The sequence below is a fragment of the Balaenoptera musculus genome, chromosome 1 (genome assembly GCF_009873245.2).
Source record: "Balaenoptera musculus isolate JJ_BM4_2016_0621 chromosome 1, mBalMus1.pri.v3, whole genome shotgun sequence".
In the NCBI taxonomy this organism is placed as follows: domain Eukaryota; kingdom Metazoa; phylum Chordata; class Mammalia; order Artiodactyla; family Balaenopteridae; genus Balaenoptera; species Balaenoptera musculus.
The window spans coordinates 15,029,442-15,045,673 of NC_045785.1; the positions used below are offsets into that span (position 1 = coordinate 15,029,442).

Genomic DNA, 16,232 nt, shown 5'->3' on the forward strand with positions numbered 1-16,232 from the left:
AGCAGTGCGTGTGGGATTCAAACCAGATTCCCTGGCTCCACAGCCCACATACTTGCAGCACCTGACCTGGGATCTTCTTGGTGGGGAAGAGCTGTGTGGCCCCGTCACCTAAGGACGCAAAGGCCTGCATCTGTGCCATCCTTCCAGCTGTGTCTGGCCCCCGTCTGTTGATGGGTGGGGACCGGGTGGTAAGTGGTAAAGCCCTGGAGGCCAGAGGCTTGCTGGATGGCTGGCAAGAGGACACGGGGGATGACGGAGAAAGAGAACACAGGAAGATGAGGGCCACACTCAACACGCAGGAATGTGAGCGTATTTTTATGAGTGTGTGTATGTCCATGTTTTTATTCATTTTACTTCGTGGTCTGGGTGGCCTTGGGCCCAGGCCCCCCAGGGGGCCGTCAGGGAAGCCACGCACAAGTGCCCAGCTCTCCGGGTTCAGGACCCCTCGGTTCCCCTCTGCAGGTGGGTGTGTTTTGTTTCCAACTTCCCATTTCTATAAGCCACCAGGAGTTACCTTACATGATCTCCGGAAAGGAAGAGGGAAACTGGGGAAATAAACGGCTCTGAGGCCTGGCATCAGGGGCTCACCGTTCACCTGGAGGAGCTGAGAAGGCCGGCAGGGCAGACAGGGTTAAACAGTGTGCCTGTGCCCCATGGCACGGGGAGCCTTCTTCTGCCCCAGAGAGAAAGTGGGGCCCCAGCTCCCCCCACGTGAGAGCAGCCGCTGTTTACATTTGGAATAAGCCTCAGCCAACCAAGGGGCAGACTCCTTCCTGGAGTGTTCTTGACCAAGGTCAAGGCAAAGGGTTACCAGGGTCCTTTACTACCTGCCATCCAGACACAGGGTGGGATGGGATGTTATTAAGTAGGGGAAACTATCAGGCTGATCAAGACTAAAGACTCTTGTTCAGAGTCTTCTGGCCGTGAGTTCCTCCTTCGGAAGGTGACCGGATGGGGAGAAAACCAGCTGCATTTTTGGCTGCTGGGCTTCTATTCAGATTCCTACCCAATTCTTGTTATTTGGGAAGCTTCCCATCCATTCAGCAGAGGCCCTTGGGGTCGGCTGAGTTGCTGCTGTGTGTGTGTGTGTGTGTGTGTGTGTGTGCGCGCGAGCAAGCGAGAGAGAGAGAGAGAGAGAGAGAGAGAGAGAGAGAGAGAGAGAGAGAGAGAGAGAGAATGTGTGCACGGGGGGAGGGGTGTCAACCACAAGCTGCCCAGCACTGACCACCCCTGCCCCCAGCGCCTCCCTCTGCAGGACTTGCTCAGCTGTTCATTCGTCCCACAATTCAGAGGCCGAGCGTCTAACCAGTCGGTTCCAACACCTTAACCCGGCATTCGAGACCTGTGCCAGGTCTCTGTCCTAACCATTTCCCACATTCCACCTTGGTCCCCTCTCACAGGCTGCAGAAAAACTAGACTCAACGTTTTCAGACACTCTGAGAGCACTTCCTCTTCCCTGCTGGCCGGACCCTCTGGAATTCCCCTCCCTCTAGGTCCTCTGGAGGAGCCCCACCCATGTTCAAGGTGTGGGTCCTCTGCAAAGTATAGCACAGCTGTTAGGAGTGAGGGCCCTGGAGCCAGACACCCTGGGGTCGAATCCCGGCTCTGGCTCTTAGGATCCGCCTGGCTTTCCCTCGCAGCCTCATTCAGTTTCTCATCCTTGAAGCAGGGAGAATAACAACCTCCCAGGGGGTTGCCGGGAGGCCGAGACCCTGCACAGCGCATGGCCCGGCACACGGGGAGTCTGCACCAGGCTCTTGCGTACGTCAGCCCAAAGTCAAGTCCACCCACCTTCCTGAGCTCTCAGAATGTGCCGTGTGCCAGGGAGATGGTGGGGCACAGGCAGATCCCGCCTACCTGGAATTCACCATCTAATGTGTGCGCCAGAAAGTAGACACAAAATGACAAGCGCCTCTATCTACACGACACTCACCATAGTTCCCCGTGCACAGTAGGTCCTCAGATTAGAGGAAGACGTGTTTACTGAGTGAACCCAAATTGCGGCAGGTACTTTCACATTCATCGTCTCATTTTAATCTCTTGAAGAGCCTTCGAGGTAAGTGTACTAAGCCCCTCGTTCAGATGAGGAAGCTGAGGCTCAGAGAGGTTAAGTGACTTGCCCAAGGTGCCACAGCTCATCAGTGTTGAAGCTGGGACCCAGATCCAGGTCGGCCTGATACCAAAGCCCCAGTTCTCAGCGGTGGGCTATGAAGGGCCAGGGGAGGGGGCAGTGGCCAGGAAAGAGGCGGGAAGGAAGCTGCTTTGAGAACCACCCCGCCGAGGGCTGAGGGCAGGAACATCTCCCTCCATCAGTTTCCAGCCTCACCTGCTGGAGGCAGCTGATGGGCGACCTCAATTCCAATGGCCGTGTCCCAGTGATCAACGGTAGTTAATTCAATTCGTTCAGGAGGGGAACTGGAGACTTGGCTTGTATTCATGATCTGAAGTTAACATGTAATTTATGCTAACTGGAGCCAAAGACATGCCTTTCTCCTCTAGACCACGTCATCCAGGTAATGAGGAGCCTGGCAGATGTGTCTGCTGCATGGATTGGGGGAAGGATGACCAAGGAAAGGAGCAAAACGATGACAGCACAGAGGACGACAACTTTCCAGGGGCCTCCCTGGGGGGAACAGCTTTAGAGAGCAGGGGGAGAGTGCAGTCACCCCCAACACCAGCAGAGATACTTCAGCCTAAAAGCCGCTAGAGGATGTGTTGACCAGGACCCAGCACTGGGCCGGCTGCCTGACCTCCATGCTCTCTGGCCTTTGACACTGCCCAGAGGTGACATGAACCCCCTGTTGCAAATGGAGAGACTGACGTCCAGGGAGGCTGAGTCCTTACCCAACCCAGGCTCCCCAGCTGAGCAGAGGTAGGACTCAGACCCAGGTCTCAGCTGCCTGCAAAGCCCATGCCCTCCTTTATCCCCTGAGTCAGAGTCTGGATCACCGTTTGGCAAACATTTGCTCCCCTCCTCCTCCGCTGTGGACAGAAGGAGGAGTATAAGGGGCAGCGGGGACTGCCCCACCCCACTGACCTAGGGCTTGGCTGTCACTTGCTTTGACCAACAAAATGTGCGTTAGATTAAAGACTGCCGAAAATTCTTTGCTACTCGCCTCCATCCAGAGAAGGAATTCTCTCTGCTGCTGCTGTGCTACACCAGGAGAGAGGTTAGCCCGGGTCCCACGCATGGTGGACCACCCCAAGTGCCCTGAGCTCTGCACCTCACCCCCTAACCCCTTGCAATGGCAGCCCCTGGTGACAGATCTGCCCCAAACCGGCATTCAGTCCTGGAGGTCTCACTGACCCGAGACCAGGGTAGGGGCCCTCAAGCTTTCCGCTGCATCAACACTGAAAGTATGTGTTTGGATGGCATGAAACACTCCCAAAGGTGTCTGTAGTGGGTTGAATGGTGGCCCCCTCAAAAGATGTGTCCACTCAGAACCTGTGAGTGAGACCTTACTTGGAAAAGGTGTCTTTGCAGATGTAATTAAATCACACAAATGTAATTAGTGAGGGATCCTGAGATGAGGTCATCCTGGACTTGAGCGGGCCCTAAACCCACTGACACTGTCCTTAGGCGAGAAGAGACGACACAAAGGAGAAGGTGATGTGAAGATGAGGCAGGATGGAATGTCGCGTCTGCAAGCCTAAGACTGTCGGCCACCACCAGAAGCTGGAAGAGGCGAGGCTCTCCGCTAGAGCCTTCAGAGGGAACGCGGCCCTGCCAACACCCCGATTTCGGACTCTTCCACTCCCCTCCCACTCAAGAACCCGCATCAGAACGCAAAGGCCATTATTACAAGACTGTCTCACACCCACTCTAATTTACGTACGGAAGAAATAAACAGTTTTCCAAATGACTATTTTTTCTTTTTCAAACTGTTTAAACTCTAAGATCTGGTAACACAGTCACAAGACTCGCGACCTCTAGCGCAGAACCTCTGGCCTGGGGGATGGACTCCGGAAGTGTTTTCACCTGTGACAATGGGCCAGCCTTACCTTTCTCCTGAGCCATCTCTTGCAGACAGAAGTAGATGACTCTGGCTCCCAGGCTGAAGCCAATCAAGGTGACAGGCCGCCGGCCCTGGGGGAGGAAGGACACAGGTGTTGGGGGCATGGTGCACAGCCAGTTCTAGAAAACATCAGCCCCGATGACGGTGGCCCTTGCACACTTCTCAGCACCTGCCTCCCGCTTAATGAATCACGCTCGTGCTATTCCCGGCCCCAGGCTCTGATGTCTCCATCAGGAGAGTCTGGGCCCTCATTTATGCAGGAGGGCACCTGCTCAGGAACTGGCTTCTTCCCAGGTTGACAGGCAGCATCTGGCTGGGTTAATTCCCTGGTTTTATCTCAAACCATTACCCAGTGGCCGTCACTCCTTCCCCATCTACCTGTGGCAAATGACTGCAGTGAAGCGGGGTCCTTCTGGAGCCGAGAGAGGAGGCGGGAGGTACCCCGGGTGTGATGGGGAAAAAAGCAAAGAGTCACATGGCGGGGGGGACACAACTGTTCTGTTCCTACATAGGAAGGGGGGACATGAAATATTGGCCTTATGCTATAAGAGGAGGTTGTAAGTTAGATGCGAAGAGGAATTTTCTGACTCAAGAACTTGTAGGAAAGGCAACTTGAAAAAGAAAGTCATGAGAGGTATTTGGGTACAACTTCTACATGGAGGGAGAGGGCAGGAGCAGATGAGTTCCAAAGGTCCAGCTGGTCTCAGTACTCCATTCCTTTCCCTTGCTTTTGGGCCGGTATATGTACCCACCCTCCCCCCTCCCTCCCCCCCACCTCCATTTACTGCCATGGAAGACCCTCCGTTAAACAGTATTCCAATTCTGCAGGAACTCTGTGGCAAAGGCTACCAGTCACCACCCTACACCCACTCTCCCTCTGTCCTTGGTAACAGAACTCCTGAGTTTTTCTGGGCCCACAGCCACCCAGCCAAAAATGAAGTTTCTCCAACTGCCCTGTAGCCAGGGATAGCCGCAGGGCTGAGTCCTGGCCAAGGGATGTGAAAGGCCCTTCACTTCTACTTTCCTGCCTCGGACTGTCTGGAATGTGGATGGAACCCTAACCATTTTACGTGGTATTTGGGCCACTGGAGATCTGCTCAGAGGGTAGCTCTATACTTCTGGAAAGGAAGAGCTGGCCTGGTCCACACCTGCAGAGGCCTGTTAGTCAGTTCTCACCTGATTGCTTGCTAGAGATGCACAGTCTGTAATTCTTACTGGTCCATCCTAGGACACTTTTTATTTTTTTGGCCACGCTGTGCTGCTTGCGGGACCTTAGTTCCCTGACCAGGGATCGAACCCGTGCCCCCTGCAGTGGAAGCATGAAGTCTTAACCACTGGACCGCCAGGGAAGTCCCCCTAGGGTGCTTTTATGACTTGAACTGGTGGAGCAATGACGACCACCCCCCACCCCCCCAAAGCCACTGGGCTACCCCCACATGGGCTTGTCTTAGGTATGATGTCTGTGCACAAGTCAGCCCCCATGCTTCCCTGCTTTCTCGCCCCCTGCCCGCTCCTCCCACTCCCCGCCCCAGCTATTCCCAGGTACCTGCTGCCGAGAGAGCAGGATGTGGGCCAGGTGCTTGCCAACCTCTGCTGATCGATGGAGACACACACCCCAGGGGTTGTCGATGACATTGGCAACACTGAGGAGTGAGGCTGGCCAGGTCAGGGCAGCCACAAGGCCTGGGGAGGAGGGATATCGGTGATGAAGGCCGTGGTGGCAGGGGTCGGGGGGGGGGCTCCTTCTAGGGAAGTGATTGGCTGGCTAATGGATGCCTGAGTCTCTAACTTGGAATCTGTAAGTTTTCCATGTGTGGTCAAACTGCTAAATACTACAGAAGAAAACTGAAGCTCACGCATTTCTGATACATGGCCTAGATCCCTTATGTTTAAGTATCTGCCATGTGTGAGATTCCAGAGATGGCCCCAGTTTGTCACTCCACCCTGTATCCTTCCACTTGGCCTCATAACTCTGCAGTGCCCCCTGCTCCTGCCCTGCCCGTCCACTCTAGGCTCAATCATGTGACTTGCTTTGGCCGATGAGATGTTACTGGATGCGAGGCTTGAAATGGACTTGTGCCTCTAGTGCACTTCTATTGTGGGTGTGGGCTAGCCTGCGATCCCAGGACGTGGAGGAGAGACAAATGGAGCAGAGCCGAGTTGCCCTGGTTGCCCCAGGCAAGGCTGGCCTAGATCAGTGGACAGTCAGCTGACCCACAGATGCATGAGCAGGCCCAGCAAAGATCAGCCAAATGAAGCCTCAACACTTCTGAGCTACTGTGATAAACGGTTGTTATTTTAAGTCACTGGGTTATGGGGTTGTTTGTTATGCAGCAATTGCTAACTGACACACTATGTGATAATGTGATGGGCTGTTTACCTGTCTCCTCCCTATGAAGACCATAAACTTTGCCTCTCTGTGTTCTTGGAGACCAGCACTGTGCCTGGCTCACTGGGGGCCTCAGGCATGCAAAGGTACAGAACCAGTGTGGCTTGGGAGTGGTGGGAATGCTGCTGGTGGGGGGAGAGGGGAGGCTTACCAGACAACACTGTGTATTTTAGGGCTTCCTGGGCCACCATGTTGGCAAGACCACTGAGGATGGTCTCCAGGGCGTTGCCAAGCTCCATCAGGTACTTGGCCTCCCAAGCCAGACAGTACTGCTCGCGGCTGTGGGCCAGGGCAGCCCACGGGGCGCTGAAGGTGCCTGGGGAGAGCACAGGTAGGTGGGGTCTCTCCTGGGATAGAGGAGGCCCCCCACCCTTTCCCAGACAGTCGGCGACAGGGGCCCACTCACCCTTGCGGGAAGACAAGAGGCCCACCCCCGCCACTGAACGGCTGCTGATAGCAGAGCAGACGCGCTCCCAGACAGAGCACAGGGCCACGCTCTGAGACAGCAGGCTGGGGTTCGAGACCCAGCTCCTGCATTCATTAGCAGCTGGGCGACGCTGGGCACCCTGGGTCACTATCCCACGCTAAGCCTCACTTTGCTTAGCTGTCAAGTCGGGAGACTAGTATTTATCTCTCTTCATAGAGTAGTTGTAAGAATTAAGTATTCCAACCACCGTGTATGTAAAGTGTTGTTTTCTCTCACTCTGCAGTAATTCTGGCATCGAGGTGCTACGAGCGCACAAGAGGAACGCACGGGGCCACGGGCGGCTCGCTCCCTGAACCGGCTGCGTCTCATTCAACAAACACTGCCTGGGAAACAGTCTGCAAATCTGGAGCAGAGGTGTTTGAGCCCAGCTCTGCCATGAGCTCGCTGGCTCACCCGATTTTTCTGAGCCTCAATTTTCGCACTTAGGGACTGGAAATGGGAGGGTGATGAGAGCACCACCATGTGACCAACGTCAAGCAGGAAAATACAACCATGACTGTCTGTCTCCCTCTCTCGTTCCCTCCTCGTCCTCCCTCTGCCTTGAGGACGTTGTCACCTCTCCAGCAGGACTCTCAGGCCCCCTGTGACCTGGCCCCTGCCTCCTTCACAGCCTCATCATCCACCAGGTTACCCTCTAGAAACACATGCTTTTGATTTTGTTCGTTCATTCGTTCATTCATTCATTCATACCACAAACCTTAACTGAGTACCTAGACTATGCCAGGCCAGGCACTTGACCCTGAGGATACAGACTCCCATCACTGTAGGAAACATTTAGTGAGCAAGTACTAAGTGCTGGGCAGCTCTGCGCTGAGGGCTTTCCCATGGACTCTCTGATTTACCTCAACACAGCCTCTGAAATGGGGCCCCACAATTAGCCCCATTTTATAGCTGAGGAGACTGAGCCATCTAGATAAAGAGCTCTCAGGCTGGGGAGGGAGAGGGCCATGCAAACGTCACGTAGTCACTCATTTCTGGGCTGTGGAAGCACCGAGGGGCCCCATGCATTTCTGCCCGTGGCCCGAGTGACCTTCCACCCTTACTTGTCTCTGAGATTCCAGCTCACTCGCCTTATCCCCGGGGAAGCTTCCCAGCCCCTTTGACAAGGGGGATCTAATGCACCTTGCACTTTTCCGTCCTGAGTTCTCGTCACAGTCTGCAATTATCCATTTATTTTTGTGTCATCTGTTTAGTGCACGTCTGTCCTGCAGTCTGTCTGCCAAGCACTCGATTCCCAAAGCCTCGTGAAAACAGGATGAATGAATGAACAGTGGAGCCAGCTTCCCAGAGCCTTCGGGTTCTGGCTCAGCCAGACGCCTCGAGCTGCCCGACCCGAACGCCTCGTCCCTACCTGAGGGTGCTCTGCTGACATACAGACCACTGAGGGGCTGCTCCCCGCTCTGCGGAGAGCCTGTCACAGCTCTGCAGCAGCTCAGGGATTAACTGTCTCTAGTTATGGAGGAGGAGACGGCCAGCCCGAGACAGGATGCGGGCACAGATGCGTGTGTGTGTGTGTGTGTGTGTGTGTGTGTGTGTGTGTGGTGGGCTGTGACGCTGGCCCAGGCTCTGGACCCAGCTCGGCAGCTTTCTGGTTGCAAGACTCACAAGCAAGGCACGCTGCCCTTCTGAGCCTCGGTTTCTACACCTGTTGAAATGGAATGATGGCATCTGACTCACAGGTGTTGTGGGGATCATGTGAGAGGCTGCACGAAAAGCACTATGTAAACTGTAAAGTGCAGTACTGCATTCTATCACCCTGTGGCCAAGAACATGGGCTATGGAGCCAGACAGAAAGGGGGTGAGTCATGCCCCAGTTCCTGACTAGCGAGGCGACCCTGGGCAGCCCTTATCAGCCTCGGTTTCCTCATCTGTAAAATGGGGGTGATAATGATGCCCACCTCCGTGGCTTGAAGTGAGGGACTAAGTGAGCCAATGCATGCAAAATGCCTGGCTTAGTGGTGAGCTGCAAAGCCATAATCATGATTACAAACAATCCTATTTAATAAAAGGGTGGACCCAAGAAAGCTCATTTATTCCCATCACACACAGAAGCAAGCCTGTGATGACACGAGACTTCTTTCCTGGTCGCCAAGGAGGCAGGACGAGGTGACTCATTTCCCTCCTGAACTTCATTCACCTCGCCTGCTTACATTTCTTGTAACCACCGCCTCTGCCTAGGGAGCATATTGCACAATAATTCCCCCCACCCCCACCGCCCCTGCCGCAAATGAACTTGATTTTGCCCTGGGGCCAACCCAGCAAGGGGGTGGGTAAAACAACCATAAGGGTTTTGCTTTCCACACTGGTCAGAACTGCAAATTCCTTCACTTAGACTCTTGCTCCTTCCTTCCTGTCTCAGTCTTTCTGTAGCATGGATGGTATCATGACACAAATGAAGAGAAACCCGTGAACTCTGGGTCAGGAGACCTGGGTTCGAATCCTGCATGTGCCACTTGTCTGCCATGTGATCCCTCTAGGTTTCCTCTTCGTCCAGATCAGGACAAGAACAGCCCTCACCTCAGAGCGTGGATGTGAGGGTCACTCGAGGTAACGTACATCAAGCTCCTAGTGTGTGGGTGAAATGCCTGACTCACGGTGCTAGGTGCTCAGTCACTGTTCGAGAGTTCCCTGTTTGGGGACTGGCTCTGGTGCGCACATACCAATAAGACTCTGGCGCCCAGTAATGCCTCTAAACAGAGCCTGGGCATTTTCTCACCTGCTTCCTCCTGTGCTGTTTAGAAGAGCTGTGGCTTCTGCCCTCGGATCCCAGCAATCTGGGAACCCAGGAGGCTCGGAGCTTGTGTATTTGGTCAGGACGCTCCAGACTCCCTGGCCCACCCTGCTCTCTCTCTGATTGACGACCTGCTTGCTGAGCCTCACACTGGGCACTTGCAAAAGTGAGCCAACAGTAAGCGGACCAGGGCCTTATTCCTCAGTGCCACCCTGGTTAGGATCCCCCCAAAACACACACGTTCAAATTAGAGCAGTAAAGGGAGATAACGTTTGTGGAATGTCACTAAAAACCAGGTGCTTTCCACACGTTACCTTGTTTAATTTAATCTTCGTAAGTGCCCTGAAAGGCAAGGATAATTTGTTCTACTTTACAAATGAAGCAGCCAAGGCACAGAGAGGTGAAGTAAATTGCTTGAGGTCACACAGCCAAGATGTACTGATTTCTCACTTACGTGTTGAAACTCCTTTGCTATCTTCCACTTGCTCTGAGGATAAATTCAAATTCCTCACCACAGCTCACGTGCTCCTGTGTGATCCGGCCTCACCCACACTCCTGTCTTCTAGCTCCTTGCTCAAGCCATCCTGTGCTTCTCTTGCACCACTAGGCCTTTCTACATGCTGCCCTTTTGCTTGGTATTCACTTCTTTCTCCTTCCTTCTCTGGCTACTTCCCAGCCAGTCCTTAGCCTAAATGTCACTTCCTCCAACAACTTTTCCCTCACTCCCCAGAAGCACTCTGTGCCTCCCCTATTGTGCCATCCATAAAGCTTCCCTGTAATTACTTGCTCAGTGATCTGTCTTCTGCCTTGGACCATATGTTCCATGGGAGCAGAGGCCATGACTGTGCTGCTCACCACTGAATTCCTAGGGCCTGGCTCAGTGTCTGGCACATGCTCCATAAACTCTGTGGAAAGGATGGATTGATGGGTGGGTAGGTGGGTGGTTAAATGGGTGGATGGATGGATGGATGGATGGATAGATAGGTGGATGCGTGGGTGAATGGATGGATGGATGGACAGATAATGGATAGATGGGTAGATGGATGGATGGATAGTTGGATGGATGAATGAACAGATGATGGATGGATGGATGGGAAGACAGATGTGGGATAAAGTCATCTCACCTCTCCAAGTCTCAGTTTCCTCCTCTGAAAAATAGGTCCCCCCTACCCACCTCCTAAAGACATACACAGGCAAGAGCCTAGGCCAGGGTCTGGCCCACAGCAACAGACCCAGCTCAGCCAACATCCACCCCCTTCTGCATCCTTTTCTGCCCCTGGTCCTCACGGTATTTGCCGGATGCCAGCCATCCCGTGATGGCGATGGTGATGTGTAGCTGCCTGCCTTCTGTCAGAGGCAGAAATGTGAACTCTTCAATGGCCCCGACACGCTTCTTCATCTTGTATCCTAAAGACCCAGATACAAAAGTGAGAATGGGGGTCACTGGGGACCCTGGGGAATGTTAGAGTGGCTCTGTGTACTCACACACTCACAGTGACTGCTAACCGTGTGCCCTGTCCCTTGACAAACGTCTCGTGTTTGAACTCATTAAGGTCGGTGCCATTATCGTCCTGACTAGAGATGAAGGTAACAGGTTTCCAAAGGCTGGCTAGCCCCCAGCTGGCAGAGCTGGGGTTGAAACTCAGAGTCCAAGTTCGGAACCGCCGCTCTGGCCTGATTCAGTGGGAACTACATCTTCTTCCCGCCCACGAACTTCAGGAGTGTCACACACCCCTCTCAGTGAAAGTGGTGTGAGCTGACCGAGATCCTCAACGTGGGAAGCAACATGCCACTTAACAGGAAACTCTGTGCGTGACTGGGGAGCTACTGACACATAAGATTTGGGAAAACTCCCCCACGGCATGCTGGTAAATGAGGGGTAGCCACGTGCTCTCTTACAAGAGGAAGCTCAACCGTCTCTGAGGCGGCCTGCCTGGGAACTTCTTAGATGGTGACAAACAGGTCCAATCAGACCCTTTCCAAGAAGTCTACACCGGGTGCAGTTTCTCAAACTCAGCCTTCTCCCGAGCCATGCCAAGCCATCCACCCAGTTCTCTGTGAAGCTTTGCTATAAGTTCTGGCAGCGCCAGGACTCAGAGTGAGAAAAGCCACGTCCTCCCCCTCCGTCTCCCAGGGAGCCCTCACTGGTGAGAATCTGGGCCACCACTTCTTCGGAACCTTACCTGTCAGGCCAGCTCCAGCTGCACCGAACAGCGAGGTCATGACAGCTATGCCGGCCGCTGAGCCCAGAGCCGCTGCCCCGGCACTGCCAATGATTGTCGCGGCTCCGGCAGCAACGAGAGGGGCAGCTAGACCCCCAGTCACGCCTGTGAGGAAAGCGGCCCGTGGTGGGCAGAGGTGGGAGTGAGGACGGGGCCTGCTGCGTTCTTCCTCCACCGGCCTCCCGCTGCCTCTCCTGGACAATACTAGTGAACGCACCTACTACGTGCATGCGAGGAGGGGTGGGCTCCCAGCCTGGCATCACCCCTCACTCCGCGCTGCCCTGGCCAGTGCCACCATCGCACCTTACCGATCACTGTCCCGCCTCCCAGAGTCGCCAGGCCTATCAGGAGATAGCGCTTCCACTTCCTCCGGTTTTCTTTCTTCTTCCGGGATGCCTCGGCCGTTCTGGTGGGGGAAGAGGTTGCTCTCTAGGACTGGCTGTGTCTGGGATCCCCTGACACCTCCCCGCCTCACCAACCCCCAAACTGGGATCAGTGCTGGGTGCTCTGTCATGCAGAGCGAGGTACCAAGGTTACCTTGGACCCATCGATGGTTTTAAAAAGCTGACAACGTTCTAAAACCCAGCTGGGGAATCCCAGTACGTGGGATGTGCTACTTACCCAACGGATCCATCCTAACAGGGTTGCAATTTGAATAATGAAAAGACAAAAAAATAATAATAATAATGGCAAAAGAAGCACAAAAATATCTTTACACAGATGGACCCAGAATGAGTACCAGATAGAGTCACAGACATCATCACCTCACTCCTTCCTTCCCCTCCCCCCACTCCGCCATCTGAGCCCACCTCCCTCTGGAAGGAATCTGGAAACCAATTTCCTTCAGATTTATCTTTTCAAAGAGGCGTTAGACAAAGGTCTGTACTGGAGACCTTGGCCTTGGGGCAATAGCTAGAACCGTTCAGACTTGAAATTTGAAAGTGACAAAATGTAGCAAAAGGGAAGCATTTAGAGTAAACTGGGGTCAGGTGAATCCTGAGAATGGCCCAGGAGAGTCACTAAACCCAACTTTCCTGTCCAACATCTGGCCCCCGGTGCTTTGGGGCAATAAGGAGAAGGATGGGAGACAAGGGTGGGGCAGTGCGGTCACTACCAGTGGGAACTCTGAACTGAACTTGGAGTTTGGACAACAACTCAATGTATAGAGCGATGGCAGATGATGATGACGATAAAAGAAGGGTTAATGTTTATTGAGGACTTCCAACATGCCTGCCACTGTGCTTTGCACTTCGAATGGTTTATCTTATCTTAGAAGCAGTTTTATTATTGTCTGCATATCACAGACGAGGTCACGGATAAGAGTACCCGCCTCCTGAGTGGCAGTGGGGATCAGCAAAAAAAATGTCTGTCAAGCGCAGAGCTTGACAGTTGGCCCTGCGAGTGGGGACCGAAACAGTGGCTGTTGCCATGAAACTCCATCTCCCTGAAACTCAGTTCCCCCTTTTGTAAAAATGGGGACAATAACATCTCCCTCATAAGGCTGTTGGTTTGTAAAGCTTCAATTATTTCCTTCTTCATCTCTTCGATCAACAAACTTTTATGGAGAGTGGACAGCAGGCTGGAACTTTTGTGTGTCGGCGAGCAGAACAATGCAGTACTCAACCGGAACTGTTTCCTTCCCATCTCTTGCCTCCTGAACCATACGTGATAGCGAGAAACAGTTCATCCTCCGGTCAGTGAAAAGAAGTTGGATTTGAGATGGGCTTTCGGAGACCCGCTATGCTTTTTGGTTGTCTGCCCGCTCACCTCAACCAGCTTTCCCCTAAGCACCTCCTGGGGGTACAGCACAGCACTTCTCGGTTGCTTCACTATTGAGCAGAAACCAATTCTCCATGATCACAGGTGCTGGGTTTTCATGATTGAAATTCACGCCCTCAGATGTGCGGGAAGAGGCCGAACCACATGCATTTAGCAAAGCGGAAGGCAGGATGGCGATGAAGGGCGTGGGTTCTGGTGTCAGGTTTCAAATCCTGTAAACTAGGCTTGAATCCCCCCTCTGCTGTGGTGGTGCATGACAATCCTCCAGGTGTTCAGTTATCCCTCCTGCACTGGTCCTCCCTACGGAACAATTACACATCTCTGCCCTGTTGAGCTGAGTGGTTCCATGACCCGCTTTAGCCAGTAGCTGGAAGGGATGTGAGTCACTTCTGGCAAAATCTTCATGAGTCAGTGCAGCGCCTGGTAAGTCTCCTTTTGCTCTGTCTCGAGACCAGCAACACTCCCAATAGAGGTCACCCTGTCAACTGGGACCCAGAACCAAGAAAGTGTGGACTAAAGCCACAGCCAACTTGCAAGAAATGCACTTTTGTTGCTGTAAGCCATTGAGATGTGGAGGTCTTTGTTACCGCAGCAAAACCTAGCCTATCCTGCTGGACAGAGCCACTTACTAACCTTGGGACTAGGTACAAATTACTTGTCCTGAGTTTCCTCATCCACGAAGTGGGAATAATAATAGCGCTGAATTCCCAGGGGTATTAGGAGGGCTAAACCTACGGTGACTGGCATACTGTAATCGTTCAATATGTTTATTGCTACCATCATTCCTTCCGTGGTTACGATAATTTCCTCCATAACACAGGCTGGAGATATACTTTGGCCCTTAATTGCTAGTACCAATCGGGGCAAACAGGAAGGGTGGACATTAGTTGCTTTCGGCAGAGTTCAAGGCCTGAGGAGAAATTCCAGCTGCTGAGGGCGTACAAGAGGAACACACAGGGGCTACGAGCAGCTTGCTCTGTGAACCAGCAGCATCTTGTTCAACAAACACTGCCTGGGAAATAGTCTGCAAATCTGGGGTGAGGTCTTTGAGCCCAGCTCTGCCATGATCTCGCTGGCTCCCCTGATTTTTCTGAGCCTCAATTTTCTCACTTAGGGACTGGAAATGGGAGGGTGATGAGAGCACCACCATGTGACCAACGTCAAGCAGGAAAGTACAATCACAACTGTCTGCCCCCCTTTCTCCCTCCCTTCTGGTCCTCCCTCTGCCTTGAGGATAGAGTCACCTCTCCAGCAGGACACTCAGGCCCCCCCGTGACCTGGTCCCTGCCTTCTTCACAGCCTCATCGTTCATCAATTCCTAACTTACACTCTACCCTCCAGAAACACTGAACTGCCTGCAGGCACACTGCCCACGCCTCAGTCCTGTGTTCCTGCTGGCCCTCGGCGGCCAAGGACCTTCTCACCTTCCTTTGTCTGGCTAAACATTACTCATCGTTCCAGAGTCACCTCCTCGCCTGCCTGAGCCTCAGGGTTGCCTACATGCTCCGACTCCAGGCCTCCCTAACCCTCTGTACTGTATTAGCCTGGAATTCTAGACCATTGATTTTCAAAGGGTGGGCTTTGGATCAACTGCATCAGAATCCCCAGGGGGTAGCTGTTAAAAGCACTACTTCCTGGGTGAGGAAACCACCTGTAACAAGCTCTCCAGTTATCTCAAGTTTGAGAATCGCAGGGCTGAACCTTCGGGACACAGATAAAGCCTTTCCTGCGTTCCACCCTCAGCAGCTGGCCCTGGGATTGGCACCTGGATGGGGCTCAGAAGACGTTTTTTGAAAAGAACCTACTCATTCCAGCAAGAATTGGACGTGAACATCTTGCTGGAGGGATCTATTCTCCCACTCACTGTCCGTTTCTATGAAAACCAGAGGGCACATACATTTTGGCTAAATAAAATATTTAGCCAGAGTGTAGGCCAATCACCATCAAGAATGAAATTTCTGGGATAGTAGAACAAATCTAGGATGTTACAACATTTTCGTGATTAGTACAGGTTTATTATTAAGAACATAGTCAAATTCTTGAGTGGGTGCCCTTGACATTTCTTAGCACTGTCTGCTTCTAGATTGTTCCTGCAGTGACACCTGCACATCTGGGATACTAGACAGTCATCACTTTTAGCTGAGTTTATGGGGGGGGGAAACTCATAGCCTAAAGGGAATAAAATAACTAAAGAGTAAATATTGTTCTTGAAGCTGTTTTATTTAAATGTATAAATGCTAGTATATCAGATCAATTTTATAAAGATTGGATTGATGATATACTCTAATCTCTAGTATTCTGCTTTGTATTATTATTATTATTAAAAAAATGTTTTTTTGGCTGTGTTGGGTCTTCATTGCTGCACGCGGGCTTTCTCTAGTTGTGGCGGGCGGGGGCTACTCTTTGTTGTGGTGTGCGGGCTTCTCATTGAGGTGGCGTCTCTTGTTGCGGAGCACGTGCTCTAGGCGCGTGGGCTTCAGTAGCTGTGGCACGTGGGCTCAGTAGTTGTGGCCCGCGGGCTCTAGAGCACAGGCTCAGTAGTTGTGGCGCATGGGCTTAGTTGATCTGCAGCATGTGGGATCTTCCTGGACCAGGGCTGCGAACCCGT

The 16,232-nt window shown here is 52.9% G+C and overlaps 1 protein-coding gene across 6 annotated transcripts in view; it reads right to left on the minus strand.

Annotated features, from left to right (window-relative positions):
* The window catches only part of TMCO4 (transmembrane and coiled-coil domains 4), a 92,859-nt gene that overhangs the window by 39,107 nt on the left and 37,520 nt on the right, over positions 1-16,232 (minus strand). For all 6 annotated transcript variants that reach the window (XM_036826269.1, XM_036826252.1, XM_036826247.1 and 3 more), the window contains 6 exons: positions 12,154-12,251; positions 11,807-11,950; positions 10,911-11,030; positions 6,557-6,721; positions 5,563-5,699; positions 4,003-4,087 (listed from right to left, as the gene is read on the minus strand). In XM_036826269.1, the coding sequence (XP_036682164.1) occupies positions 4,003-4,087; positions 5,563-5,699; positions 6,557-6,721; positions 10,911-11,030; positions 11,807-11,950; positions 12,154-12,251 (749 nt within the window). The remainder of the gene's footprint in view (positions 1-4,002; positions 4,088-5,562; positions 5,700-6,556; positions 6,722-10,910; positions 11,031-11,806; positions 11,951-12,153; positions 12,252-16,232) is intronic.